Source organism: Lissotriton helveticus, chromosome 8, assembly GCF_964261635.1.
Source record: "Lissotriton helveticus chromosome 8, aLisHel1.1, whole genome shotgun sequence".
NCBI classification, from domain to species: domain Eukaryota; kingdom Metazoa; phylum Chordata; class Amphibia; order Caudata; family Salamandridae; genus Lissotriton; species Lissotriton helveticus.
The window spans coordinates 144,858,720-144,880,842 of NC_136069.1; the positions used below are offsets into that span (position 1 = coordinate 144,858,720).

A 22,123-nucleotide genomic window follows, 5' to 3' on the forward strand; every position below is an offset into this window, starting at 1 on the left:
CCTTGTGCTGTTTTATGCCTTAGTGCTTTTTTCTTTGGAATTTGTCAGTCATTCTTTTGTCAGAAACCAGACCTCTTCAAACAAGATTATTATCCCCACGCCGTAGATAATCTCCTCGGTCCATGAGAAATCAGAAGCCCCTTCCCCTACACACAGGATTTGCTCTATGACTGTATCCTTCACCTCTGGCCAAAGCATGTAGTTTCTGTGGTGAAAAAGCTGAAAAATAACTAAAGAAAAATGACCCACCCGATCTTTGTCTGCCGAATGCCTCCCACTTATGTGTTCATTAACATTTGTCAAGACAAATCTTTACTCTTAAGTGGTTTCAAAGTAAGCCCTTTATTTCTCAATTTTTTTCGGGTGGGGAGTGCACCATGCATCAGACTGGCTGACACTTCACCCTGTTTGATTTCAAAGGAGCATTTAGGCGGTATTATATCCCTGCTGTGAGGAAGGTACTAGGAGATCACAAGCAGGCATCGAGTCCTCTGTGAACCGAGGCTGCATTGCGGCACTCGGCACTTTAAATAGTTTTCTGGAAGAGGCAGACTCGCATGCACATGAAACGCATGTGACATAGAACAGGATGTGCCACGCTTAGCCACCCACAATAATTGAGAAATATCCCAAAATTAGAACCAGATAGGCATCATGGTTTTGATGACAGCGAGATAAAGCTATGCGCTCAAGCATTTTTTTTCCAATTTATTTCAAAATAATACACTTGACAGAGAAGATGTGTTTGAGAGAGAGAGAGAGGGAAAGGGGCGAGGGATTGCTTAATTTAAGCCAGGGATTGCAGGTGGGGCCTACCAGCACTTGACCAGCACTTATTGGTGCTCAACAGGCTTGTAAACAGAGCAAGAAAGACAAAAAAAAAGAAGAAAGGAGCAGGAAGAGAAAGACTCAAACAGTGACCAAGGGAGACAGCAAGGATGAAATAGAACTTGCAAGAGTGTGATAAAGGGGCAGCGAGTGCATGGTGCTAGAAGAAAGAGGCATGAGGTGTAATCTACATTACTTAGCCTTGGTATTCAGTAATCCTGACATTAGACAGTGCCAGCTGCGAGCATCTGAGAAAAACTTTGGGCACTGGCACTTATTATTTATACAAACTAGGCACTGTGGTTGAGAATGGTAGATGGACAGAAAAAGGGGAAATAGAGAAGTTGGGGGAAAAGGAAAAGCATTGTTCGAAAGAGTGGAAAGGAAAGGGAGAGAAAGAGACTGAGGAGAGAAACTGCGTGCATATATACACACACATATATAATATATATTTATGTATATATAACCTGTGCATGTATATGTATGTATGTTTATGCATATTGCCTACTGGCGGTCACCAGTAGCTAGTTATAGTTAGGACCTAGTTACCTTAGGAAATCGCAACATTCTATTCCCAATAACTTTGGCACCGATTGACGAATCTTCGCAGAATTTTCAAAACTCGTGGGGCGCTCCGGTCCGCTCCTATCTTGGTGATTCGGTAAGCGGGGGCCAAGAAAAAAGGGGGGTCCCAAAATGTGTTTTCCACTTTGCAATTTTCCATAGGAAACTTTAGACACGGCTACAGCCCGAACTGCTGAATGGAATTACACCAAATTTGGCAAAAAGGTAGCCCTTGGTTCAGAAAGATCCCTTTTTAGGTCTCGCCAAGCCGCGCGCATGTGCTGCATAGGCAGAAAGACCTTTAGCCATCGCTTCGGCGTTTCAGCCAAAAACGTGCACGCGTTCCATTGCCTTCAATAGCAACGCATGCACGTATGCCGATTCACTTGCGGGAGCGCGCTGCGCCATATTGTAGCAATTAACTCTCCTGACGCTGCACACTCTCGCAAGTGAAACGCCTGCTTGTTTTTTTTACACTGAAATAAGGAAAATTCCTTTCAAATGCAAACACGTTACAGCATTTCATATGGGTGGCGTTCCAAGGCTCAGCATTAATCCCTTGTGCAAATTAGTCTGAAGCAAAATGAATTAACATATTTTTATTTGGTTTGACACTGTAAAAGCTAGCCTGAAACATGGTTAACCCATGTATAGAATTACCCCAGCGCATGCCTGTCTTTAACAGCACTGCTCGTGGAATCCCAGGTTCGTTAGTTGACAATGACGTGACAAACAAAAACATTCACAACTGCACTCATCAGAATTTGCATTTGTTTCAAACTTTGAAGTAAGATGTTGAGACTCTGCAAAGTGTGCTTTCTTTTTTAAATGTATGATGTGACCACAGTCAAATAAAGTGGTTGTTGTTCTGTATCTTTCTAACCCCAATACGTTTTAAATTTTAGGGTGCTTCAGAAATATAGTACTTACTAGAACTAATTAAAGCACTTTAGGGGTACAGTCCTTGTTCCTTACTTCTAAGAGAGACGGCTTACTGGTCTTACCTGGTAAAATCAAACCCATGCAATCTGTTATGACTGGCATGATGGCATCCCTCACTTCCTGTCCTAGTGAATGCGATTAGCCTAGTTCAGTACATGATCGGATGGCGTGCTGTTGAACCAATTTCTTGTGAGGAATTAGCACCAAACAACAATTTTGCCAAGAGCAGGTGGCATTTCTACCAAAGCATCAATAATAAATTATTTTTCAGTATAATATCCCGCAAATCATTAAAAGTGATTGAGAAAACATCAGTGCACATTAAAAACAATGCAACGTCCATTCAAAACAAACAAGCATTGGCATAGCCAATAGGTCTCGCCTTTGGGACTTTATAAGTGTTTAGCCAAGCAACAGTTGATGTTGTTGCGCCAAGGATATTGTGCTTCATAACTAAATACTTACAAGGTCCCAAAGGCTATACCTATTGGCTATGCCAATGCTTGTTGTTAAATGGTGTAAATCCATTCAGTAGTTGCTGAGAAAAATCAAAATTAAAAAAGTTTCGATATATGGAGGCACGCAGGATCCACCCACCCTCCCGATCACAAGCTTTATGCTAATTGGCTGTCAACACTCCAAACCAGGAAGTGTTGGCAGCCATCTTGTGCCTCGGTAGAACCGAGGCACAAGAAATCTGGAAAACAAACGCACACAACACAAAAAGGGGGCAAGGTAGAAACACCCTGACCCACTATGCCGGCTCAGGGGGTCCCACAAGCCCCGGGCTTTTCAAAAATATTTATGGGGGTCTCACAGTCCCCCCGCAACCCCATGGGGCTTCTATTTTTCTAAATAAAAAGACGTGTGTATGGGGCTTGAACCCCCCCACACGTCCAGGCGACAGCCACCTCCCCGGGGCCTTAAATATGAAAATTGGGGGGTCCGTGACAGACCCCCAAGCCCTGGGGACCGCCACCCCCCAGGGCCAGCTCCTGCAGTGTCCCGGGGTGCCCACCCCTGAGACACTGTTGTCCCACGGATCTTCCCTCAAAACCCGGCTGGACAACAATGCACACGACAGCAAAGAGCTTTTCAACATAGTGAAGGAATTCTCCAACCCCAGCGCCAACACCAACGACATCCCGCCCTCGCAAGATCTGTGCGACTCACTGGCCACCTTCTTCCATCGCAAGATCACCGACATCCACCACAGCTTCAACACATCACCCGCCCCGACCGCAACAAACCCTACCCCGACCCCACCTGCACCAACCAGCAGACCTCCTGGACCCACGTCAACGACGACGAGACACGCAAGGTCATGAACTCCTTTCACTCAGGATCTCTGTCAGACACCTGCCCACACCACGTTTTCAACAAAGCTGATACAACCATCGCACCCCAACTACGGAAGATTATCAACATCTCCTTCGACACAGCGACATTCCCGGAAAGCTGGAAGCACGCCGAAATCAACGCCCTCCTCAAGAAACCCAAGGCGGACCCAAAGACCTCAAGAACTTCCTGCCCATCTCCCTGCTCCCCTTCCCGGCCAAGGTCATCGAGAAAATCGCCAACATACAGCTGACCCGCCACCTCCAGGACAACAACATACTAGACCCTTTCCAGTCCGGATTCAGATGAAACCACAGCACCGAGACAGCCCTCATTGCCACCACAGACGACATCAGGCGCCAACTAGACAACGGCAAAACTTCAGCCCTTATCCTCCTGGACCGGTCAGCCGCCTTCGACTCGGTCTGCCACCGCACACTAAGAACACGCCTCCAAGAAGCCGGAACCCAGAAGAAGGCCCTGGACTGTACTGGACCACGTCCTTCCTCTCCGACAGAACCCAACGAGTCCGCCTCCCACCCTTCCAATCCGAAGCCACTGACATCATCTACGGAGTACCTCAGGGCTCATCCCTCAGCCTGACCCTGTTCAATGTCTACATGGCCCCCACTCGCACAAGTGGCCCGCCAGCACGACCTGAAAATGATCTCCTACGCCGACGACACCCAGCTCATCCTCTCCCTCACCAAGGACCCACACACCGCCAAAACTAGCCTCCACGAGGGAATGAAGGCCGTCTTCGACTGGATAAGGAAAACCCGCCTGAAGCTGAACTCGGACAAGACGGAAAGTCCTTATCCTCGGCTTTACCCCCTCTGCGTGGGACGACTCCTGGTGGCAGACCGCACTTGGAACAGCTCCAACACCCATGGACCACGCACATATGTTATGTTATGTTAAATTTAGCTTATAAAGCGCACGTACGCCCGTAGGCTTCATGGCGCTGTAGGAGGTTTTCAGAGCATAACACAACAACAGGAGGACAACTTAGAACGTCTAAGGATAAGCTTCTCTAAAAAGCCAGGTCTTAAAGGCTAGTCTAAAGGCTAGAATATCCTCGTGTGACCTTAAAGAAGCTGGCAAGGAGTTCCAGAGGGAGGCAGCAAGAAAATGAAAAGAGCTGCCGCCCTGACGTTGTTTCCTAACAACCGGCACCATGAGCAAGTTTTTGTGACCAGAGCGGAGGTTGCGGGAGGGGGTGTATCTGGCAAGCAGATTGATAATAAATTTGGGGCCTTTACTTTGTAATGCCCTAAAGATAATGCAGCCGGTTTTAAAAGCCACCCTCTGGGCTACCGGCAGCCAGTGCAGGTCTGCCAGGCCTGGCCTGATGGACTGCCATTTAGGAAGCCCACAGATCAGCCTGGCCGCCTGATTTTGAACCAGCTGCAGCCTCTTGAGCTGCCCGGCTGGAAGGCCCAAATATAAACTATTCGAGTAGTCCAGCCTAGACAGCACAAGGGCGATGGTCACCTGTATCAGGGCAGAATGGGTTAGGAAATGGGCAATCTTTCTAATCTTGCACAGCTGAAAGAAGCAAGCGGAAACCAATGACCCTACCTGACTTTTCAGGGAGAGGTCTTCACTAAAGGTGACTCCAAGGCTCTTAACTGTGCGGGATTTGGAGGGGGGGTTTCCCATCTCCGGAGGCCAAAATTGAGGTCCCCAGCTGAGTTCGCTCTTCCCAGGCAAGATCAATAACCTAGGATTCATCCTCGACTCCTCCCTCTCCATGTCAAAGCAGGTCAACATCGTCTCCTCCTCATGCTACAAAACCCTCCGCATGCTTTGCAGGATCTACAATTGGATCACGACGAAACCAGAAGAATGGTTACCCAAGCCCTCATCATTAGCAGGCTGGACTACGGCAACGCACTCTATGCAGGAATCCCGGCCAAACACTTGCGACGACTACACCGCATCCAAAACGCCTCCGCCCGACTGATCCTCAACATCCCCCACTGCAGCCACATCACCTCCCCCCTGAGAGACCTGCACAAGCTCCCCATCACCAAGAGGAACACCTTCAAGCTCCTCACCCACGCACACAAAGCACACCACAACACCAGACCAGCCTACCTGAACAACAGACTCAACTTCTACAACCCCGCCCGCCAGCTCCGCTCCACCAGCCTCGCCCTTGCCGCCATCCCGCGTATCCGACGAAAAACCGCTGGTGGCAGATCCTTCTCCTTCCTCGCCGCCAAGACCTGGAACACCCTCCCCACCCATCTGCGACAGACCCAAGACCTACTCACCTTCAGACGACTCCTCAAGACCTGACTCTTCAAGCAGTAACAGCACCCCCTCCCCCCCTCAGCGCCTTGAGACCCTCACGGGTAAGTAGCGTGCTTTACAAGTTCACTGATTGATTGATTGATTGCTATGTCATAGCAAACTGCTTTGTTTTTTTATCTTCCAAAAACCAAAGACGATTGCTTTTCCACACGAGGACCTGCATCTTAGCAGCTCCCTATGTGGAAAAGCAATGCTGGCTCCCGCAGGACGCGGGGAGCTGGCGGGACCGTGGGGCGAATAAAAAAATGGGGTTTCAGTGAGTCATCTTAGTTTCTCTCATGCCCAATTGGTTGTCGATATCGTTTGGATATCTTTGGACAACCAGTTGGAGTTTAATTGAACTTTGTTTAACGATTTTAAGTGTTCACAAAATAGGCTTTAATTTAACCTATTTCACCAGACAACTTTATTCTTTTTCCACTCCTGTTCTGTATGCCTTTTGTGTCCCCTGAATGTCCTAGCCAAAGCCATAATGTGGAAGGTGGTTTATATTATTTTTTTTAGGTCTTGCCTACTCGGCAGAGCATGTGCTGTCTGTTGTCTGTTGCGATATGCATTGTTAGAGTAAATTTGGAAGTTTTGTGTTACACTTTGTGTAATTACATGCCATTTGCAGCACAAATTTACCACAAATGTGCCATTTTAGTAAATATTTACAGCAAACACATGGGAATATTGTGTGTGGTGCTTTTGTTTAAATGTGTCCTTGCCCAGACATTGATACTAAAATATAACCAAATATATATGTATGACATATTTACAACTCATATAGTTACATGTTATTTCTTGTTATTTTGCTGACATTTTGCATAAATATGCAAAAGCAAATTACACGGATTTCACACACAGCTAAAGATGGGCTTAGACCCTGCCTATTGCTTACCATTAGTTGGCTTCATTTTCACTCTCATTTGCCTGCTTCTTAATGGTTAACTGGTGTGGGCTTTCCTTCCTCTTTTCGTGATTTTCCCTCCCATGGAGCACATTGAGGCATTACTGTGTCCTTACACTGCTAGTTGTTTCAGGTGCAACTTTCATTTTTTGTTTAAGCACGGCTCCAGAGTGCATGTGTTTTCCAGCGGTCTCCCTTGTGTACTGATGCACCCCTCCCACCCTCCGCTAAGCTCCATGTTCCTCACTCTTCCACATATACTTCTCCTCCACTTCCTCTACATTGCCTTCACACTAGTGTGCTTCTCCCATCGAGCACCACATTGCTCCCTTTCTCCTTTTGCTTCCCCCATCAGCGACTCCATGTTGCTTTCCGCACCAGTTCCCTGTTTTGCTCCCCCCCACCCCAGGCCCCTGTTTCTTCTGCCCCCTAAAGTTTCCAGTAACTCATGAGCTACTCATTAGGGAAGCCTGCTCTACACAATCCATCCACAAATAGGATTTCAGTATTGCTAGTATTTTAGAACCTACATTTTTGATAAACCTGTGCCCAATCTTTTCAATTTTCTTTTTTCGTATGTGCACTGTTCTTGTTTAGTACTAGGAGTTATGGAGATAAAATAGATATTTAAGTAAAAGTAAAGCCCCCTTCACAAGGTGCATAGTGTTCCCCGATCAATTTGTGTCGACCATATTCTGATGGATGACCTCGGTAACAGATCTTCTGAAAATGATGCTCTTGCCTCACAATAGAGGATGCTCTCAGTACTACAAAGTTGATAAAGACATCTTGTGGGCCATATAGAAAGCCAGAAATAAAATAAACTAATCTGGTACATCTATAACTCACTCATTAATGTATGTGCACTCACTCATTCATCCTTGTACCCAATAATTCAACAGAGCATTTCTGCATTCACACACCTATATGCACAATCGCACAATGCAAACAGATCAACTAATAAAGAATCACCGTAATAAAAAAGGCAGACCTATTGTATTTGCCAGTGCCTATTTGTTATAGTCCTATGTTTGAACAACTAACATCAGTACCTGGAATGGGCTCTTTGGGAAGGCTGAGCAAGTAAAATCACTTCAGCATTAAAGCCCAAGGATATAACCGATTTATCATCGCATGGCACCAGAACAGTCACTATTGATGCAACACACACACCTACCAAGAAAGAGTTGATCGCTAAACTACGAGTTGTGAGTGGCCTGTTGTTTGCCTGGTCCCTAGGCTGTGAATGTATATCCATCAGTGGTGAGGAGTGGGGAAAATTGACAGGTGCCCCATTATCTTTCTCTCATACTAAATGAGAAGGAAGACCCATAGTCGGGTGCAGGCAGTCCTATCACAGATTCAGCATGTTAGTGGTGGGTTCTCCTCAACCTACCCATCCAAAGAAGAACAGACACAAGACATCCGAACTAGTGTGTTAATATATTTTATTATATGCCAAACTAGTAGAGAATATATCATCATCCTCAGCATAATCCTCATCAATAAATTGTATTTGTTACTGTTCAGTAGCATAAAAGTACATAAAAATAATCAGCATATAAAATTTCACAATAAAATCATAAACAATAAAACTCATAACCTTACAAAAATACAATTCAATTAAAAGGAGTCCACCCACAAATTTCCCTAATTTTTAAAACCTCCCATAGATAAGAGATACCAGTGGGTTGTTAAGTTGTTGCAGAAAAAGCAGAGCTGGTCTGCACTGTTTTATGTTGTATATTTTAAAATGAGGTAGGTCATTTTTTTTATGGGAAGCTCATAATACTGACAGAAAAATACAATGTGCAAATTTGGTAGGAGGACATACCACCACAAGGGCACAGGTGAAAGATCTGACAAAGAATACCAATTAGCAGGGAACCCTACCATCAGTGGCAACAGATTAGCCATTAATCTGGTCAAAATAATCTGGTGCTGGGCATTTTGCACTAGGGGCAGGTAAGTTTGTAGGCCCTCCTGGGGGCGGGAGGGGGTTGGGTGGGGGGACATCGTATTATAGGCAACAACAGATGACTTTGATTTCTCCACCTCCCATCTTTTCATCTTTATTCTGAGCACAAAGGTTCAATTTGCCCTCAGCAAGCATTCTATGAGAGTCTGGGTTGTTTAAGAGATCAGCTAAGCCAATCTCCTCACAGCAAGACTTTACATATCTTAACCACTGGATCTCCAAAGCATGTTCTAAGATCAAGCTATCCATAAGGATAAGTTTATTCAGACCAGTTTCCTCTTGTGACTTTAAGGAGTGCCGCAGCAAAATCTGAATAAAGTTTAAAGGGTTTTGTGAGGAGCAAAATCTGAGCCATCTTAATCCTATCTGTTAAATATGAGGCTCCCACTTCAGAATGAGAAATGAAGTTCGAACACCTTGGGGGAAGAGCTAAAAGTATTTAAAAATAGGAATATTTCACCCTTCGGATGCTCTATGTATTAGTCATTCCCCATACCCCAGCGCCATATGACGCCACCGCCTCTTTTTTTTTTTTTGTAAGACCTTTATTGTACATTTGTTGTTATGAACACAGTATTGCGCCTGCAACCTTAGAGGCCGGCGGCATCCATCGCAGGTGTCTTATAGTACCTTTCGGAGTTACACAGCCCTTCAGCCGACAACCAAAGGTCCGGCGGCGTGATATAGGTAACATATGCAGATTATACTTTTAGTCACATAATAGCAGTCATCTTACACTGTTTTTAAAAACTTTTAGATTTGTATACTAACGTAAAACAACAAAAAAGAAAAGGAAAGGTAACATCAACCACTGCACCACAGCATTCTCCCTCCCATCACCTGTACTAGGATATCACTAAGCTTTGAACATCCTGACATACACGTTGTCCGCACTTTATTCATTGAGATCCGGTAACTGCGCTTTAAGATAATCAAGTAGATAAACCCAATAGTCTTTGGGTCGTGATCTGGCCGGAAGTTCTTCTTCATATGTGGTCAATGTATCTTTACAATAAACTAGGTCCACCAACCAGAGCCGTACCGTCGGACACCGTCTGCCGTTCCAATGGAGTGAGACCCTACGCTTAGCCATCAGTAGAGCAATGACACAAAACTTTCTCTTCTTTGCTCTGACTTGAGGGACAAGGCCCAGTAGACACACACGCACTGTACAGTCAATTTGTGTCTCCAGGATAATACTGAGTACTTTCGTCACCTGCACCCAGTAGTCTGCAACTCTCGGGCAATGCCATGCAAGGTGAATAAAGTCAGCGTCTTCCTGCCTGCAGCGCTTACACCTACGCCGCCGCCTCTTTTGTACGCTCATATTTATTTATTTATTTATTTAAAACACTTGTAGAGCGCAGCTGTCACCTGGCAGGTATCCTGGCGCTGAGAGCTTACTCCTGAGTTGGAAGCAGTGGGAGACTGTTTAGGGAGATGGATGTGGCGGGGAAACTAGGGGAAGAGCCACGTTTTGATTCGCTTTCTGAAAGGCAGGAGCTGTGGAATTTGACGAATGTCGGCGGGCAGACTATTCCAAAGCTTAGCAGCAGCCACTCTGAAAGATCTTCCCCCGGTCCTTACCTTGTTAAATCTGGGTACCATCACAAGGCAGGCTGTGGCGGATCGTAGAGTTCTGGTGGGGATATACCAGGAAAACATTTGTTGTAAGGATCTGGGGCCCGATCCGTGTAAAGCCTTGAAGACCAGGCAGAGAGCCTTACAAGCTATTCGTTGTTTCAGAGGAAGCCAGTGTAGCTCGGCTAAGGCTGCTGTGGCCGAAGATCTCCTGGTCCAACCAAGGGCCAATTTGGCTGCCGCCGACTGGACTCGTTGGAGTCTGTCCAATAGTACAGCTGGGGAGTCGAGCAGGAGAGCATTGCAGTAGTCAAGGCGACTAAGAATAGTACACCTGACTATCAGTGCTCGGGCCTGGGCGGGGAGTAGTGGCATGATTTTGCGTAAAGAGCGCATAAGGGCCGAGCAGGTTGAGACTGTTTTGGTTACCTGCGTTTCCATGCTGAGGTTGTTATTTAGCATAACGCCCAGATTGCGGACACTGGTAACCGGCTGTGGTTTATCTGAGTTTTCCGGGGGCCAGAATTCCACTGGAAAAGGGCGAGGGATTCGGCTTCCGGGACAGAACAAGACCTCGGTTTTAGAGGAATTGAATTGCAGGGAATTCAAATGCAGCCAGCCGGCTGTGTCTCTTAGGCAGTCATGAAATGCTTCCATGGGGATTGAGTCTTCCCCCCATGGGGATTGAGTCTTCCCCATATATAATGAGGAGTTCCCTGACCCCCTTTGTGCCCAATTTATTTGTAAAGAGAAGCACCCCAATGATAAATTTCTCCATCAGGGACCACCTATTTGCTATCATGGGGATCCGGGAATGATTACTATCAAAAAAGATCCCCAGGTAGGAAAAGTTTGGGGTTTCACTCAATTTGAGCCGCTCAGCACAAAATATGTTTTTTTTCTAGGTTTAATCCCACGGGTCACAGTATAAGTTTTGGTACCATTAACTTTCAGATCCAAATCGGAAATAAAAGAAATATAAGCATCAATTAAACTTTGCATCCCCCTCCCTGTTCTAGCAATCAATACTGCATCATCTGCGCAAAGTATTATAGGGAGGGGGTGCGATACAATATACGCCATATCCCTCACTCTTGACCAAACTGATTCCACCTGGTTCGTATTCAGGCAAGACAGGAAGGGGGCTAAGATACACCCCTTCCTAACCCCTCTTCTGAAGTTAATGCTACCTGAGCATTTGCCACCTGTGCCGAATCGCACTCTGGCTTTAGCATCACAATACAGTTGCCTAGTAAAGGTGGCGATTCTCGCCTGTACCCCTGGATCCTCCATAATTATCCACAGTTTTGAGTGCAAAACACAGTTAAAAGCTGCTGAGAGGTCCATAATGATAAGTATATCATGCCCTTTTTAGCCACTGTATACTTCCCTATAATAATATTCAAATTCAGACATTGGTGAACTGTGCCCAACCCCTTTTTAAAACCATATTGTGTATCAACTAATATATTATTATTTGTTACCCAATCTTCCGGTCTATGAAGTAGTTTGCACCCCTTTCCTATGCGGTAGCATCCAGGAGTGATATGGGCCGATAATTTTGTGGTAGGGCTTTATCACCTTGTATAGATCAGAAAGAAAATCGTAGATTTCCATGAGCTCGAAGGTCCTGTGTCACCACAATAGCATTAAAAACATTTGTAAGCAGCAGGTCCCATAGATCTTGCTGCTCACGGAACATATCCAGGGGAATCCTGTTTTGGACTGGAGCCTTTCCTTTGCGGCTTTCAGCCAAGGCCCTTTTGACCTCGAGTAAAATGCATTGCAAAGTATTTGTCCTCTGAGCCACTTGTGCTCAGAGAATACTCTGGGCGCCCTGCTCTACACTCAAGGTGGAGTAATTATCATAAATGGCAGTGAAGTGGTCGACCCATGCCTCCTCTGCTATATATACCTCTGTTGAGGGGTTGTTAGACTCCCTTAAGTAATTATTATTACTGACCTTCCAGAAAGCCCTAATGTCTTTGAGAGTGTTGGCCTGCACCAGAGCCTCCCATGCTGCCCCTTTTATAAATTCTTTTCTACAGGCAATGGTCTGTTTAAAGTGCAGACGTGCAAGCCTTATTGATGCCATGCCCCTCGGTCCCTGCTGGAGGGCTTTATGTAGCTGGTTGCTAGCTATCACAATCTGAGTCAAACCAACCCCTCGCTTGCACCAGCGGCACCTGTGCCCTACGGCTCAGGGCCTGTTTTACATGTAAAGCAATAGCTGAAAAAGCAATGATAATCTTCGGGGGTCAACCTTGGGGTCTAAAGATACCTTCACCACAGCCATAGTATGCTGCAGCTAGGATGGGAGAAACAATGAATGATCATCTTTCTCGCATTTGATTGAGAAACCATTTTTAGCAGCCAGAATTAGCTTAATTCCCAGCTTTAGCAAGTTGTTTCTTTTCCTTGCTAAACCCACTCTAATTTCCAGAAGTGCTGCATCACTGTATCCAGAGAAACTCGTCTCAAAGCCATTAATAACAGTGTCTTAGGCTTCAGAGGCCATCGTGTAATTAAAAGGGATGGCATAGTGATTGCTAAAGAACGTGGGTACTAAACCTCTGTTCTCATTCACCTTTGTATTGTACATCCTAAGGCTTAACTTAATCATTAAATTGCTCAAAACTATTCCATACGGATCATTTTTAAAATGAACAAGGGCCCCGCCTTGTGCATCTACCATCCCACAGATTGATTTAGATAAAAATGGGCAATAGTGTGCATTAAAGTCTCCATCCCATATGCTTCTCTTAGGGTTGTGATGCAAGGACATTTAAGACAATATGGCTAAATCCAGGTTTGCAATTACTTGAGTTCAATTATTATAAAAATTGACTAAGAGTATGTCCCATGAGTCACCCACCTCACATACCAGAAGATGGAAAAAAGGTGATTTATTAATACGTTTCAAAGTTTTCCAAGGTAATGTATTTACAATGTATATCATTAGCACCCCCACTTTGCCCTACCCTTGGCCGGAGTCTGGAATTCCATATCCCCATTTATGGGATTAGCCACCATCTCCCATGTTTCCTTTAGGCAGATAAAATAGGCACTAGAGATCAGTCTGTGCCAGTCCGGTATATCAATCTTATTTTTAAGCCCTGCCACTTTCCACGAACGCCCACCCCATGTTGCCTACAGATGTAATCACCTTCTGTATTACCTACGGATTCATTCCCTTCTGGACGCATAACGGGCTTAAAATGGTTATAACGATTCATAAAGGGGATGGTGATGGACAGAGTATCTGAATTAAGCAGAACACTCCTACCCAGTCAAAAGATCAGGGCTTGATCCATCACCGTTGTTTAGCTCACTGCACCATCCCAGCTCAGAACCTGGCTACATGCAAATTAGTCTGACCCTGGCCCAGTGCATCATGGGAACAGGGCAGACCAAACTACCAAGCCAATTCTTTACTGGAAAGGAAACAAGCTTCCGGGGACCGGTTTCTGGCATTACAGCCGTCTTCGGCCCGTCTTGCTTGAATCCTGATGGTGCAGTGAGCAAGGGACTCACATCTGAGCATACCCTTCCACACTTGTGGTGGCCAAAACGATTCATAAAGGGGATGGTGATGGTTATAAGCACACTTTTGTTCGTCACAGGGCATAGTCACTTGTGTTTTACACATTTCCTAATCTCCCTTTATTACAGGCCTTCCCTTGTCTGGACCAAGTCAATCCTGGCCATCAAGTCTACAGAGGCACTCCAACCTGTTCCCCTCTCTCCATTAGTATATTGGACTACCACATATATCTGTCTGTTGCCAACCCTCTGTGCCAGTCTTATTGTTAGCCAAAATCTGGGGATTCTGGGGGGCTCGAGCTACCCGTTTGGGTCTATAGAAAAAAATTAGTGGGACTGAAGGAATGTTATTTGGCAGCAGTACGTATGACCCACATACATGCAGTACCCTCTCAGCAAGGGCGGAGTTGCGAAAATTCACAGCCATGCAAGCGCCCTCAATAGATTTCTCTGCTCTGCCCACCTAACTCACCCATCTAACCATAATGATATTATGGTAAAGCTCACTCACATCTGTCCGTATAGCGCTTGCCCATATCCATTGGACACATTTGTTCTTTAATTCCCACCAAGAATCAGCCTTGTCTGCAGGAATCGAGGGGACTCCCACCAGGGCAACCACATAGGGTACATATTCAGGTGGCAAATCTAGGATACAGGGGAAAAGTGAGCTATTACCCATTTCCCTCTGAGGCTTATGTACGGATGCATGATTTGTGATTACATTTTTTGGGGGGCCATCACAGGTTTTTGGATCCCTAGGCTTGAGTTAGTGGCTCCCCTTATGGAGCCCCCAACTGCCCCAGCTGCCTCTTCTTCTCCTTTCACCTCCATGCCTGTTTGGTTGACTGCAGCTTTAATGCTAACAGTCCTCTTCATTATCTCATCCAGGCTCCACTACAGGACTGTAACAATTTCTCAACTGTGGTTAATCGATTAGATAACAATATTATACTAGACATTCATTGTTCCATGGTGACCTGTGAATCCTTGATATTCCTGTAATGTCTTACCAAAGTCTCGATACCACTGTGTACATTCACGGTACATTCACAGGGGGCATTGTCATTATGTCTGTAACTTCCCCTAGACACTTTCCCATCTTAATGCTTATCGGGGAGGTGTAAGCTTGGAATAGGCCACTCGTGGGTCCTTTTGCTTAGATTTCTTTTTAGGGGTAGTAACTATGGAGCACCTGGGGGTTAATGAATTAGACTGAAAAAGACAGGAACTCCCCCAGGTGGTTGAACTGGCCTTGAGTCAGCAACAACCAAAAGGCCCTCGTGTGTGGACAAGGATGCTGTTGCCAGTACCACGGGGGTAGTAGACTTTGTCATTGTGGAGGTTGCTTCAATAAATCCTTGAGTTTTGACTCGGTATGCATTATTTCGTTGTTTAGGGCTCCGATTACCCCCTTGAAATGTATTTCTAGTGGGCCAGTGATAGGCCCCTCTGTCGTAGTGATCTTTTTCCCTTACTCCCTATTTATAGACAAGAGCCTGCAGGCCATCTTCTTAATTGACAGGAAGTATGCCCCCCCCAAACTTGAACGGATCTTCATTACCAATCCTCTCCGGTAATCAGGGCCTCTTGAGAATGCGATGAGTTGGATTCCAGTTCAGCCGAAGGACAAAGCCAAGGGGGATAGTCCAGCCCAGTCTCCTCCAGTGACTGATGGGCCCGCACTTGGCCCAGACTTAGCCCAGGCTTAGCGCAGGGGCGTCCCTAGCGACCTTGGGCGTAGTGTGTGTAGCGGGGCTACGCGAAGGGCCACGGAGTTGGAAACAAACTTCGTAGAAATCTGTGGAGCTTCCCTTCACCACCTGCCTCCACCCCACTAAAGATATAAGTTACAAGTAATTTAAAAAAAAAAAGGTAAAAACCACTTACCTGTGTACCTCTACGTCCCGGGGCTGCCCTCCTCCTCTTCCTTGAATGCTCAGTTCTCTCAAGCAGTAACCGTATGGCACGGAAGAGGAGTAGGGCAACCCGTGCTCCTCTGTATTCGGATGACTATGTTGTGTAATCTTTCATCCTCTATGTTATATTTTGATTTCTGAACTGGAATTGGAACTTATGTACTTACGTTTATTGTTATGTTTCTTTGTTTTGTGTTAGTGAGGGAGATGTGTGGTAATCTGAATAAAGCACATATCTGCCATCTCCGCCCTGCTGATACGAGTGTGGAGGTGCAGTAGAGATATTTCATATGCTTAAAAAGTGGGATGAATTGAAGCATGGGATGGTATTTATGCTGCTCGTCTCTGTGTCCAGCTGAAATAGTGTCCAATGCAACTAACGTTGTTTACTGTTCTTTTTTTGGTCTAGTAAACAAATACACATTGAATGCAAGGAGTGCCCAGGAGATTGCTATTAACTGCTCAACCAAACCAATCACCCAGCTGTCATCGAGGGTCTGGAAGATAACAACGCCCAATACGTACTGCATTATGTCATTCAGAGCTCATGATGGAAAAACAATTGCAAACTGCAGTGAGAACCTAGGATCGAAGCCTGGAAATGAAACTTTCTCTGTTCTCCTTATAAATACAGTTGGAATAAAGGATGACGGAATTTACATCTGTGAAACTTCAAGTGTGGAGGGTACTTACTTCAGCAACATTACGTTGAATGTACAAGGTAAGACTTACGTCAACCAGACAGACCTACAACCAGTGCTTAATTTGAGCAGGTGGTTTCCGGTGATCAGCACCCACATTTAGCCATCAACACCAGCACTTGTCATGAGCATCAGTTAAGGACACATTCATTTATGGTAGGCACAGGGAGATTAAGTGATTTTCCCGGAATCACAGGATGTCGAGCCAATGCCCTTGACTCCAACCTGGTTCCCCAGCTCTAAAGTCTGCAGATCTGACCATTACGCCACACCCTCTCCCCACGTTCATGGTCAGTAGTTGGTTCTGTTTTAGGTGGTGTTGACAGGAATACTGGGCTGGAGCAAGCTACCTCCTGACGAGAGCCCGGCACTTCTGTTTTTTTTACAAATTAACCACTGCCTACAACTGATTCACTCTCTCCTATCATAGTAGGTTAGAGCTATTGTTGGAGCACCTGTGAACTGGCACAGGGGGCAATAGAGGCCAGCAGGTTTGTGGGAAGACTTAAAAGAGGGTCGTGGAGGCTGGTGCTACTGCAGGTGAAGAGACTGGAAAGCAGTCGAGGTAGAGGAGGAGGTGGCACAGGGTGGGCCTGGAGGAAGAACGGGTGCAAGAACCTCATGAGGAGCAATAGGGAGCTACCACTTGGTGGAGGTAGGAGGAACAGTGATGAGCAAAAGTGCACTGACTGAGGGCTGCCTTGTTTAACTTGAGCTGATGGTCGAAGGTGGGGCCCACTGGAACCTATTTTTGGGCACCAGCACCTATTTATTCTCATTAGTCTTTGACCCAGAACAAGAGAGAAAAAATCACAATAGGGAGAAAGAAGGAGAAAGATGGAAAAAGAAAGACAAATAAAGAAAGACGAAAGAGAAAGTGCAGGAATGAGTTTGATGGGCAGGGAGTGTCTGGTCAGGGATTAAAGATGATTAAAGATGCAGGAGGTGGAATCAAGACTACGCAGCTTTGGCATTCGCCACCAGGGTCTTGTGCATTGCCGGCTGCAGCTTCTGAACAAAGATTTGGGCTCCAGCACTTATTGTTTTACAAATCAAGCAATGGCATGGCTATCTGGACAGAAAAAAGTAGCAGACATGAGCTTTGTAATAAGGAGTTGTGGCAGCAATCAGAGCGAGCAGGTGGAGAGCCTGGACACTGGTATAGGGGAAGGGGGCACCAGAGGAGGCCCCTTGCCCCTTCCTCTAGTGCCCCTTCCTCTAGTGGGCACTAGAGGAAGGGGCAAGGAAAGTGGGAAGCCCACAGGCAGACCCTGGAAGAGGAGCTGCACAGACATCCCACAAATCAGATGACATGTTAGCTGATCTATGGGAGAATGGTAGGCCAAGGCACAGAAGAGCTATGCAAGAAATCTCAAAAGACTGCTTGAACATGCCTGGTTCATATCTGTGCACCAGGAGCCAGTGCCAGGCTGCAGAGACAGTGCATGTGGATAAAGCATGTTGCTATACTACAGCCCACTCTCGTATCACATTTATAGCTTGTATCGTATTTTATTCTAGTATGTGTATAGCGCTTCTCAGCCCTGAGTTGGTCACTGAAGCACTTGTCCATGATGGCAGCATGCTACACTGTGTGATTGTGTGGTTGGAAGAGTGTGTTGGAAATGTTTCTAGGTCCTACCTGTTGACCAGGGAGGTGCAGTTATCGTGTCATGAAATGCAGCGCTTAGTGGTGTGATGGAGGAGATCTTAACCTTGGTCCCTCGCCTGGCTCAGAGTAAAGCTTTTGGGGAACATCAGCACATGACATGTCACGCTCCAACCGCACTCCCATGACACTGCCAACGATGAGGTGAAGAGTGTCTCTGCGCATGCGCATAACAGCTTTAGAGTAAAATATTATCCTAATTGTGCCGGCTCAATCTGCAAAAAAAGAAAATATTCACAAAATCTGTGAAGAAAGAATCTGTGGGAAAAATCACAAATGATGACTTACGTTTTGCGATATATTCAAAGTACACATACACTGGAAAAAAAATGGCCCTATTGAGGAAAAAAACATAACCAACAACCAAAAATGTGATCAGCAGTAGGTTTTAATAAGTAACAAATGTATCTATGAAAAGAAAACCTATTAGTGTAGATTGAAAAAGAGTGACCAGTAAAGAAATGTAGATTTTCGTGTTTCAATCAATAATGCAAAAAAAACATAACATTATACATTGTTTATGTTTATTCACCACCATTAATTAGAAAGCAAAGCAATATTCTGTTCAGAATAATATAAGGCATACCCTATATTGACAACTATAAGATAAAGGGTCAGAACACTCTGCATTCTGTGTTTTCTCATCAAAACTGCTAAATAACCTCATGTCATAAGGGTGATTTCAGCTAGATCCTATGTTTTTCAACTAAATGATCGTGCATGCTCGGACTTGAAGTTTTATTATGCTAATCAACTTCTTACCTGGACACACCTTTATGTAATTGGCTGAAAAATAAACAGGACTGTCAGAAAGTCACTCTAAGGATATGTGGCCACTTGACAGCTGCTTTGCATGTTTTGTACTTATATTAACCAGAAATCTCACTGTGACAGGTTTACATATTTTAAAGTAAGTTTAGTAGCATAAAAGCACTGACAAATCAAACAGAAATATATTACGAATAGGAACTTCCCCAAATGTTATATCATTTCTCATAATATTTTGTATTTGATTCAGTTTTTACCTGTTTTATATTCCCAATGAAAGACAAAAGACCCTCAAATTTTAAATTGATTTTCCCTACATTAGCATACCTATCTAAAACTGACGTTTCTCAATTTGGTCTGTGCCTGCTTTTGAGATTGAGGGGCATATTGATCAAATATTCACGCAATGCAACACAGCAAGACACCGTGCTGCACGCTAGACACTGTGCTGCACTGCGCTGATGAAAGGGAGAGGACAGCAATGCACCTTATTTAACATTTTACGGTGCATTCCTGCTGTCTGCCTGCGATGATGGCAAACTTCTGTCCAGCACCTACGGAGGCACCTTTGCACCTTTCTGCACAAAAACAATCCCTGAGGCATTATCCTCTTTCTATGTGTGCTGCAGAATGCATCGGTGTATTGTGTGTCTTTACTTATGAATGTTTCCATCACAATGAAACAGGACTGAGATCACCCCTTACTTAAGGGATGCCTCAAAAACCCATCTCTTTCACTTCTTCAGGAACTAATGGCTGCACCTCATTGCTAATTACAGTTCCCAATGCCTCTTTAGAAAAACCTTTCTCCTTATGCCTGGAGCCCAGCTACATCCACTGGTTATTAGTGCAGCTGTTCAAAGTACAATTTGTAATCTAAAAAGATACTAAAGAAAAAAACCTGCCTCTGATAGAGGTGAGCGTTATATCTCGCTATAAGAGGAGAGCAAAGCACGTATGGACAGTGACTATAATATCAGTGTCTCCTTCTACTGATACCCCTGACAAGAGTGGAAAACATCCTTGTTGGCACCTGCAACTCCATTTCTTCTCTCCCCCTCAATTTCTCTACCCTACATCAAGTTATGAAATATTACATCTGAGTGCCCTGAAGAAGTTTGTGCCACCTTTCCTTTACCGAAAACGCATGTCAGCGCATGACTGAACAGGAATATTAAGATCCTAATACAGGACGATGTTGTTTATATTTTATTTCATAAAAAAAGATTGCACAAAACTGAATGATTTTGAATAGATCTATGTCGTACATCAAGAGAGTGATTGAAAATGTCCTTCAGCGTACCAAGGGCCTTATTATCAAGAAAGGGCGATACATTATCGCCGCTTTTATTGGCAGGAAGCTGCCGCTAAAGCGGCGATAAAGGGCTTGATAATATGCCCTTGTGAATTCCCATAGAAGCCCACGTTCTGGTGTTAACCTGGGCTTCTATGGGAATTCACAATATCTATTCATTTATATTTTATCTACGTTTTTGGAAATAGTCTGTATGCGGTATGTATGATATTTGTGTGGGTGACATTGAGTAGATTGAGTGAATACTTATTTTGTATTAAATAGTAAAAACATCTTTGAAATCAATGTAAGGATGTGGGAGTTTATCGTTCAAAATAAGTTGGAAATTTAGGCTCGATCCACATGGTGATTTGCTCTCCTCTTATAGCAAGATATTCTGCTCACCTCTATCAGAGGCAGGTTTTTTTATTTTATTTCTTTTAAGGTTTCATGTTTCCCCGGTCCTGCCTGCATTATATTTCGGGGGTTCCTCTCCTTATTTGTCAGAGTACAATTTGTATTATTTGTGTAGATAATGTTTTATTGCAATTTATGACCTTTGTCTAACATGTAAAGCGTCCTGATACCTTGTGGTCCAGGTGCCCAAAATAAGAACACTAAATAAATAAATTGCAAAGTAATAGATTGGACGAGAATGATACAATATTATAGAATGAGGCGTTGTGATGTGATGCCCTCCCCACAGTTGGAGCACGCAACATTTTAAACATAATAATAATAATAATAATAATAATGATAATATCGACGAAGCCATAGCGCCGGGACACCTCTGTTTAAGGTAGCTTTTTGCGCTCTACAAATGTCGGTATTATTATTATTGACATATTGAAGGGTGCTTGCTGATCAGCTCTGTGCCCTGAGAAAGCCCCTGCTTGCAGCTGCGCTCAAGAACATAGCTTTAAAGCATTCACATTTGCCAGCTTACTCTTACATTTGAATACCTATACAACCAAACAAATGAGCAGGTGAACCACAGTCCAAAAGAGCTCCCAAACATATAAAAAGCTGTGACCCCTTCACAGCCCAAGGCTCCTTTGAAAATATTAGGTATTAGCAAAGTCATTTTGGCATTGAGATTAATTAGTAACAAGTATAATTAGGAGGGTTAGAAGGGTGGCTACAGAGATATAGGAGAAAAGCGTATGCTGTATGTATTTGACTATTATGTGTAGTAAAGGCTAAAAAGAGCACTAGAGATTTTTTATCTTGAAATCTGTGCACATTGTACTACATCCTAGGTGTAGTATCTAATTCTGGACACAATTAATAAGCAGATCAGCATCTGTTCTGAGGTGTATCCTTCCCAAAAAGGGATATCTAATATAGTTTCCTCCAGAAATATAAGCATTGTGTCGTTAACAGAAGCATTGCATTAGTCTGAGTGTGTCTTTTGCCCTAATAATTGAATATCTTATGAATCTCATATACGTTACATAAATACTTAGAAACATTGCCAGTGATCACATTGACCATCTTCGTTGTCACAGTCCTTACTTCAGTGAGGGTTGTCCTGCGCTTTCTGACAGGCCTCCACGATTGGCTCTAAAATATTTTCTTTGAGGACTTAAAACGCTTACCATTTATCGTGGAATATAATATCCTAACCCACCCACACTCATGCTTTATTGACCTGTTTTGTGACCGGGACCACAGAGGATGAGGAGGATCCATTGAATACTTACAAAGATTTGTTTGATAAATAATAATACTACATCTTGGTTTCACATGTGCATGTCATGGTGGAGCGAGTCCATAGGCGCCTTGAC

General features: G+C 44.5%; 1 protein-coding gene across 1 annotated transcript in view; it reads left to right on the top strand.

Annotated features, from left to right (window-relative positions):
- Positions 1-22,123, top strand: part of LOC144772437 (cell surface glycoprotein CD200 receptor 1-A-like) — a 369,215-nt gene that overhangs the window by 166,099 nt on the left and 180,993 nt on the right. The window contains exon 2 of the mRNA XM_078656756.1: positions 16,314-16,625. Coding sequence (XP_078512882.1) covers positions 16,314-16,625 — 312 coding nt within the window. The remainder of the gene's footprint in view (positions 1-16,313; positions 16,626-22,123) is intronic.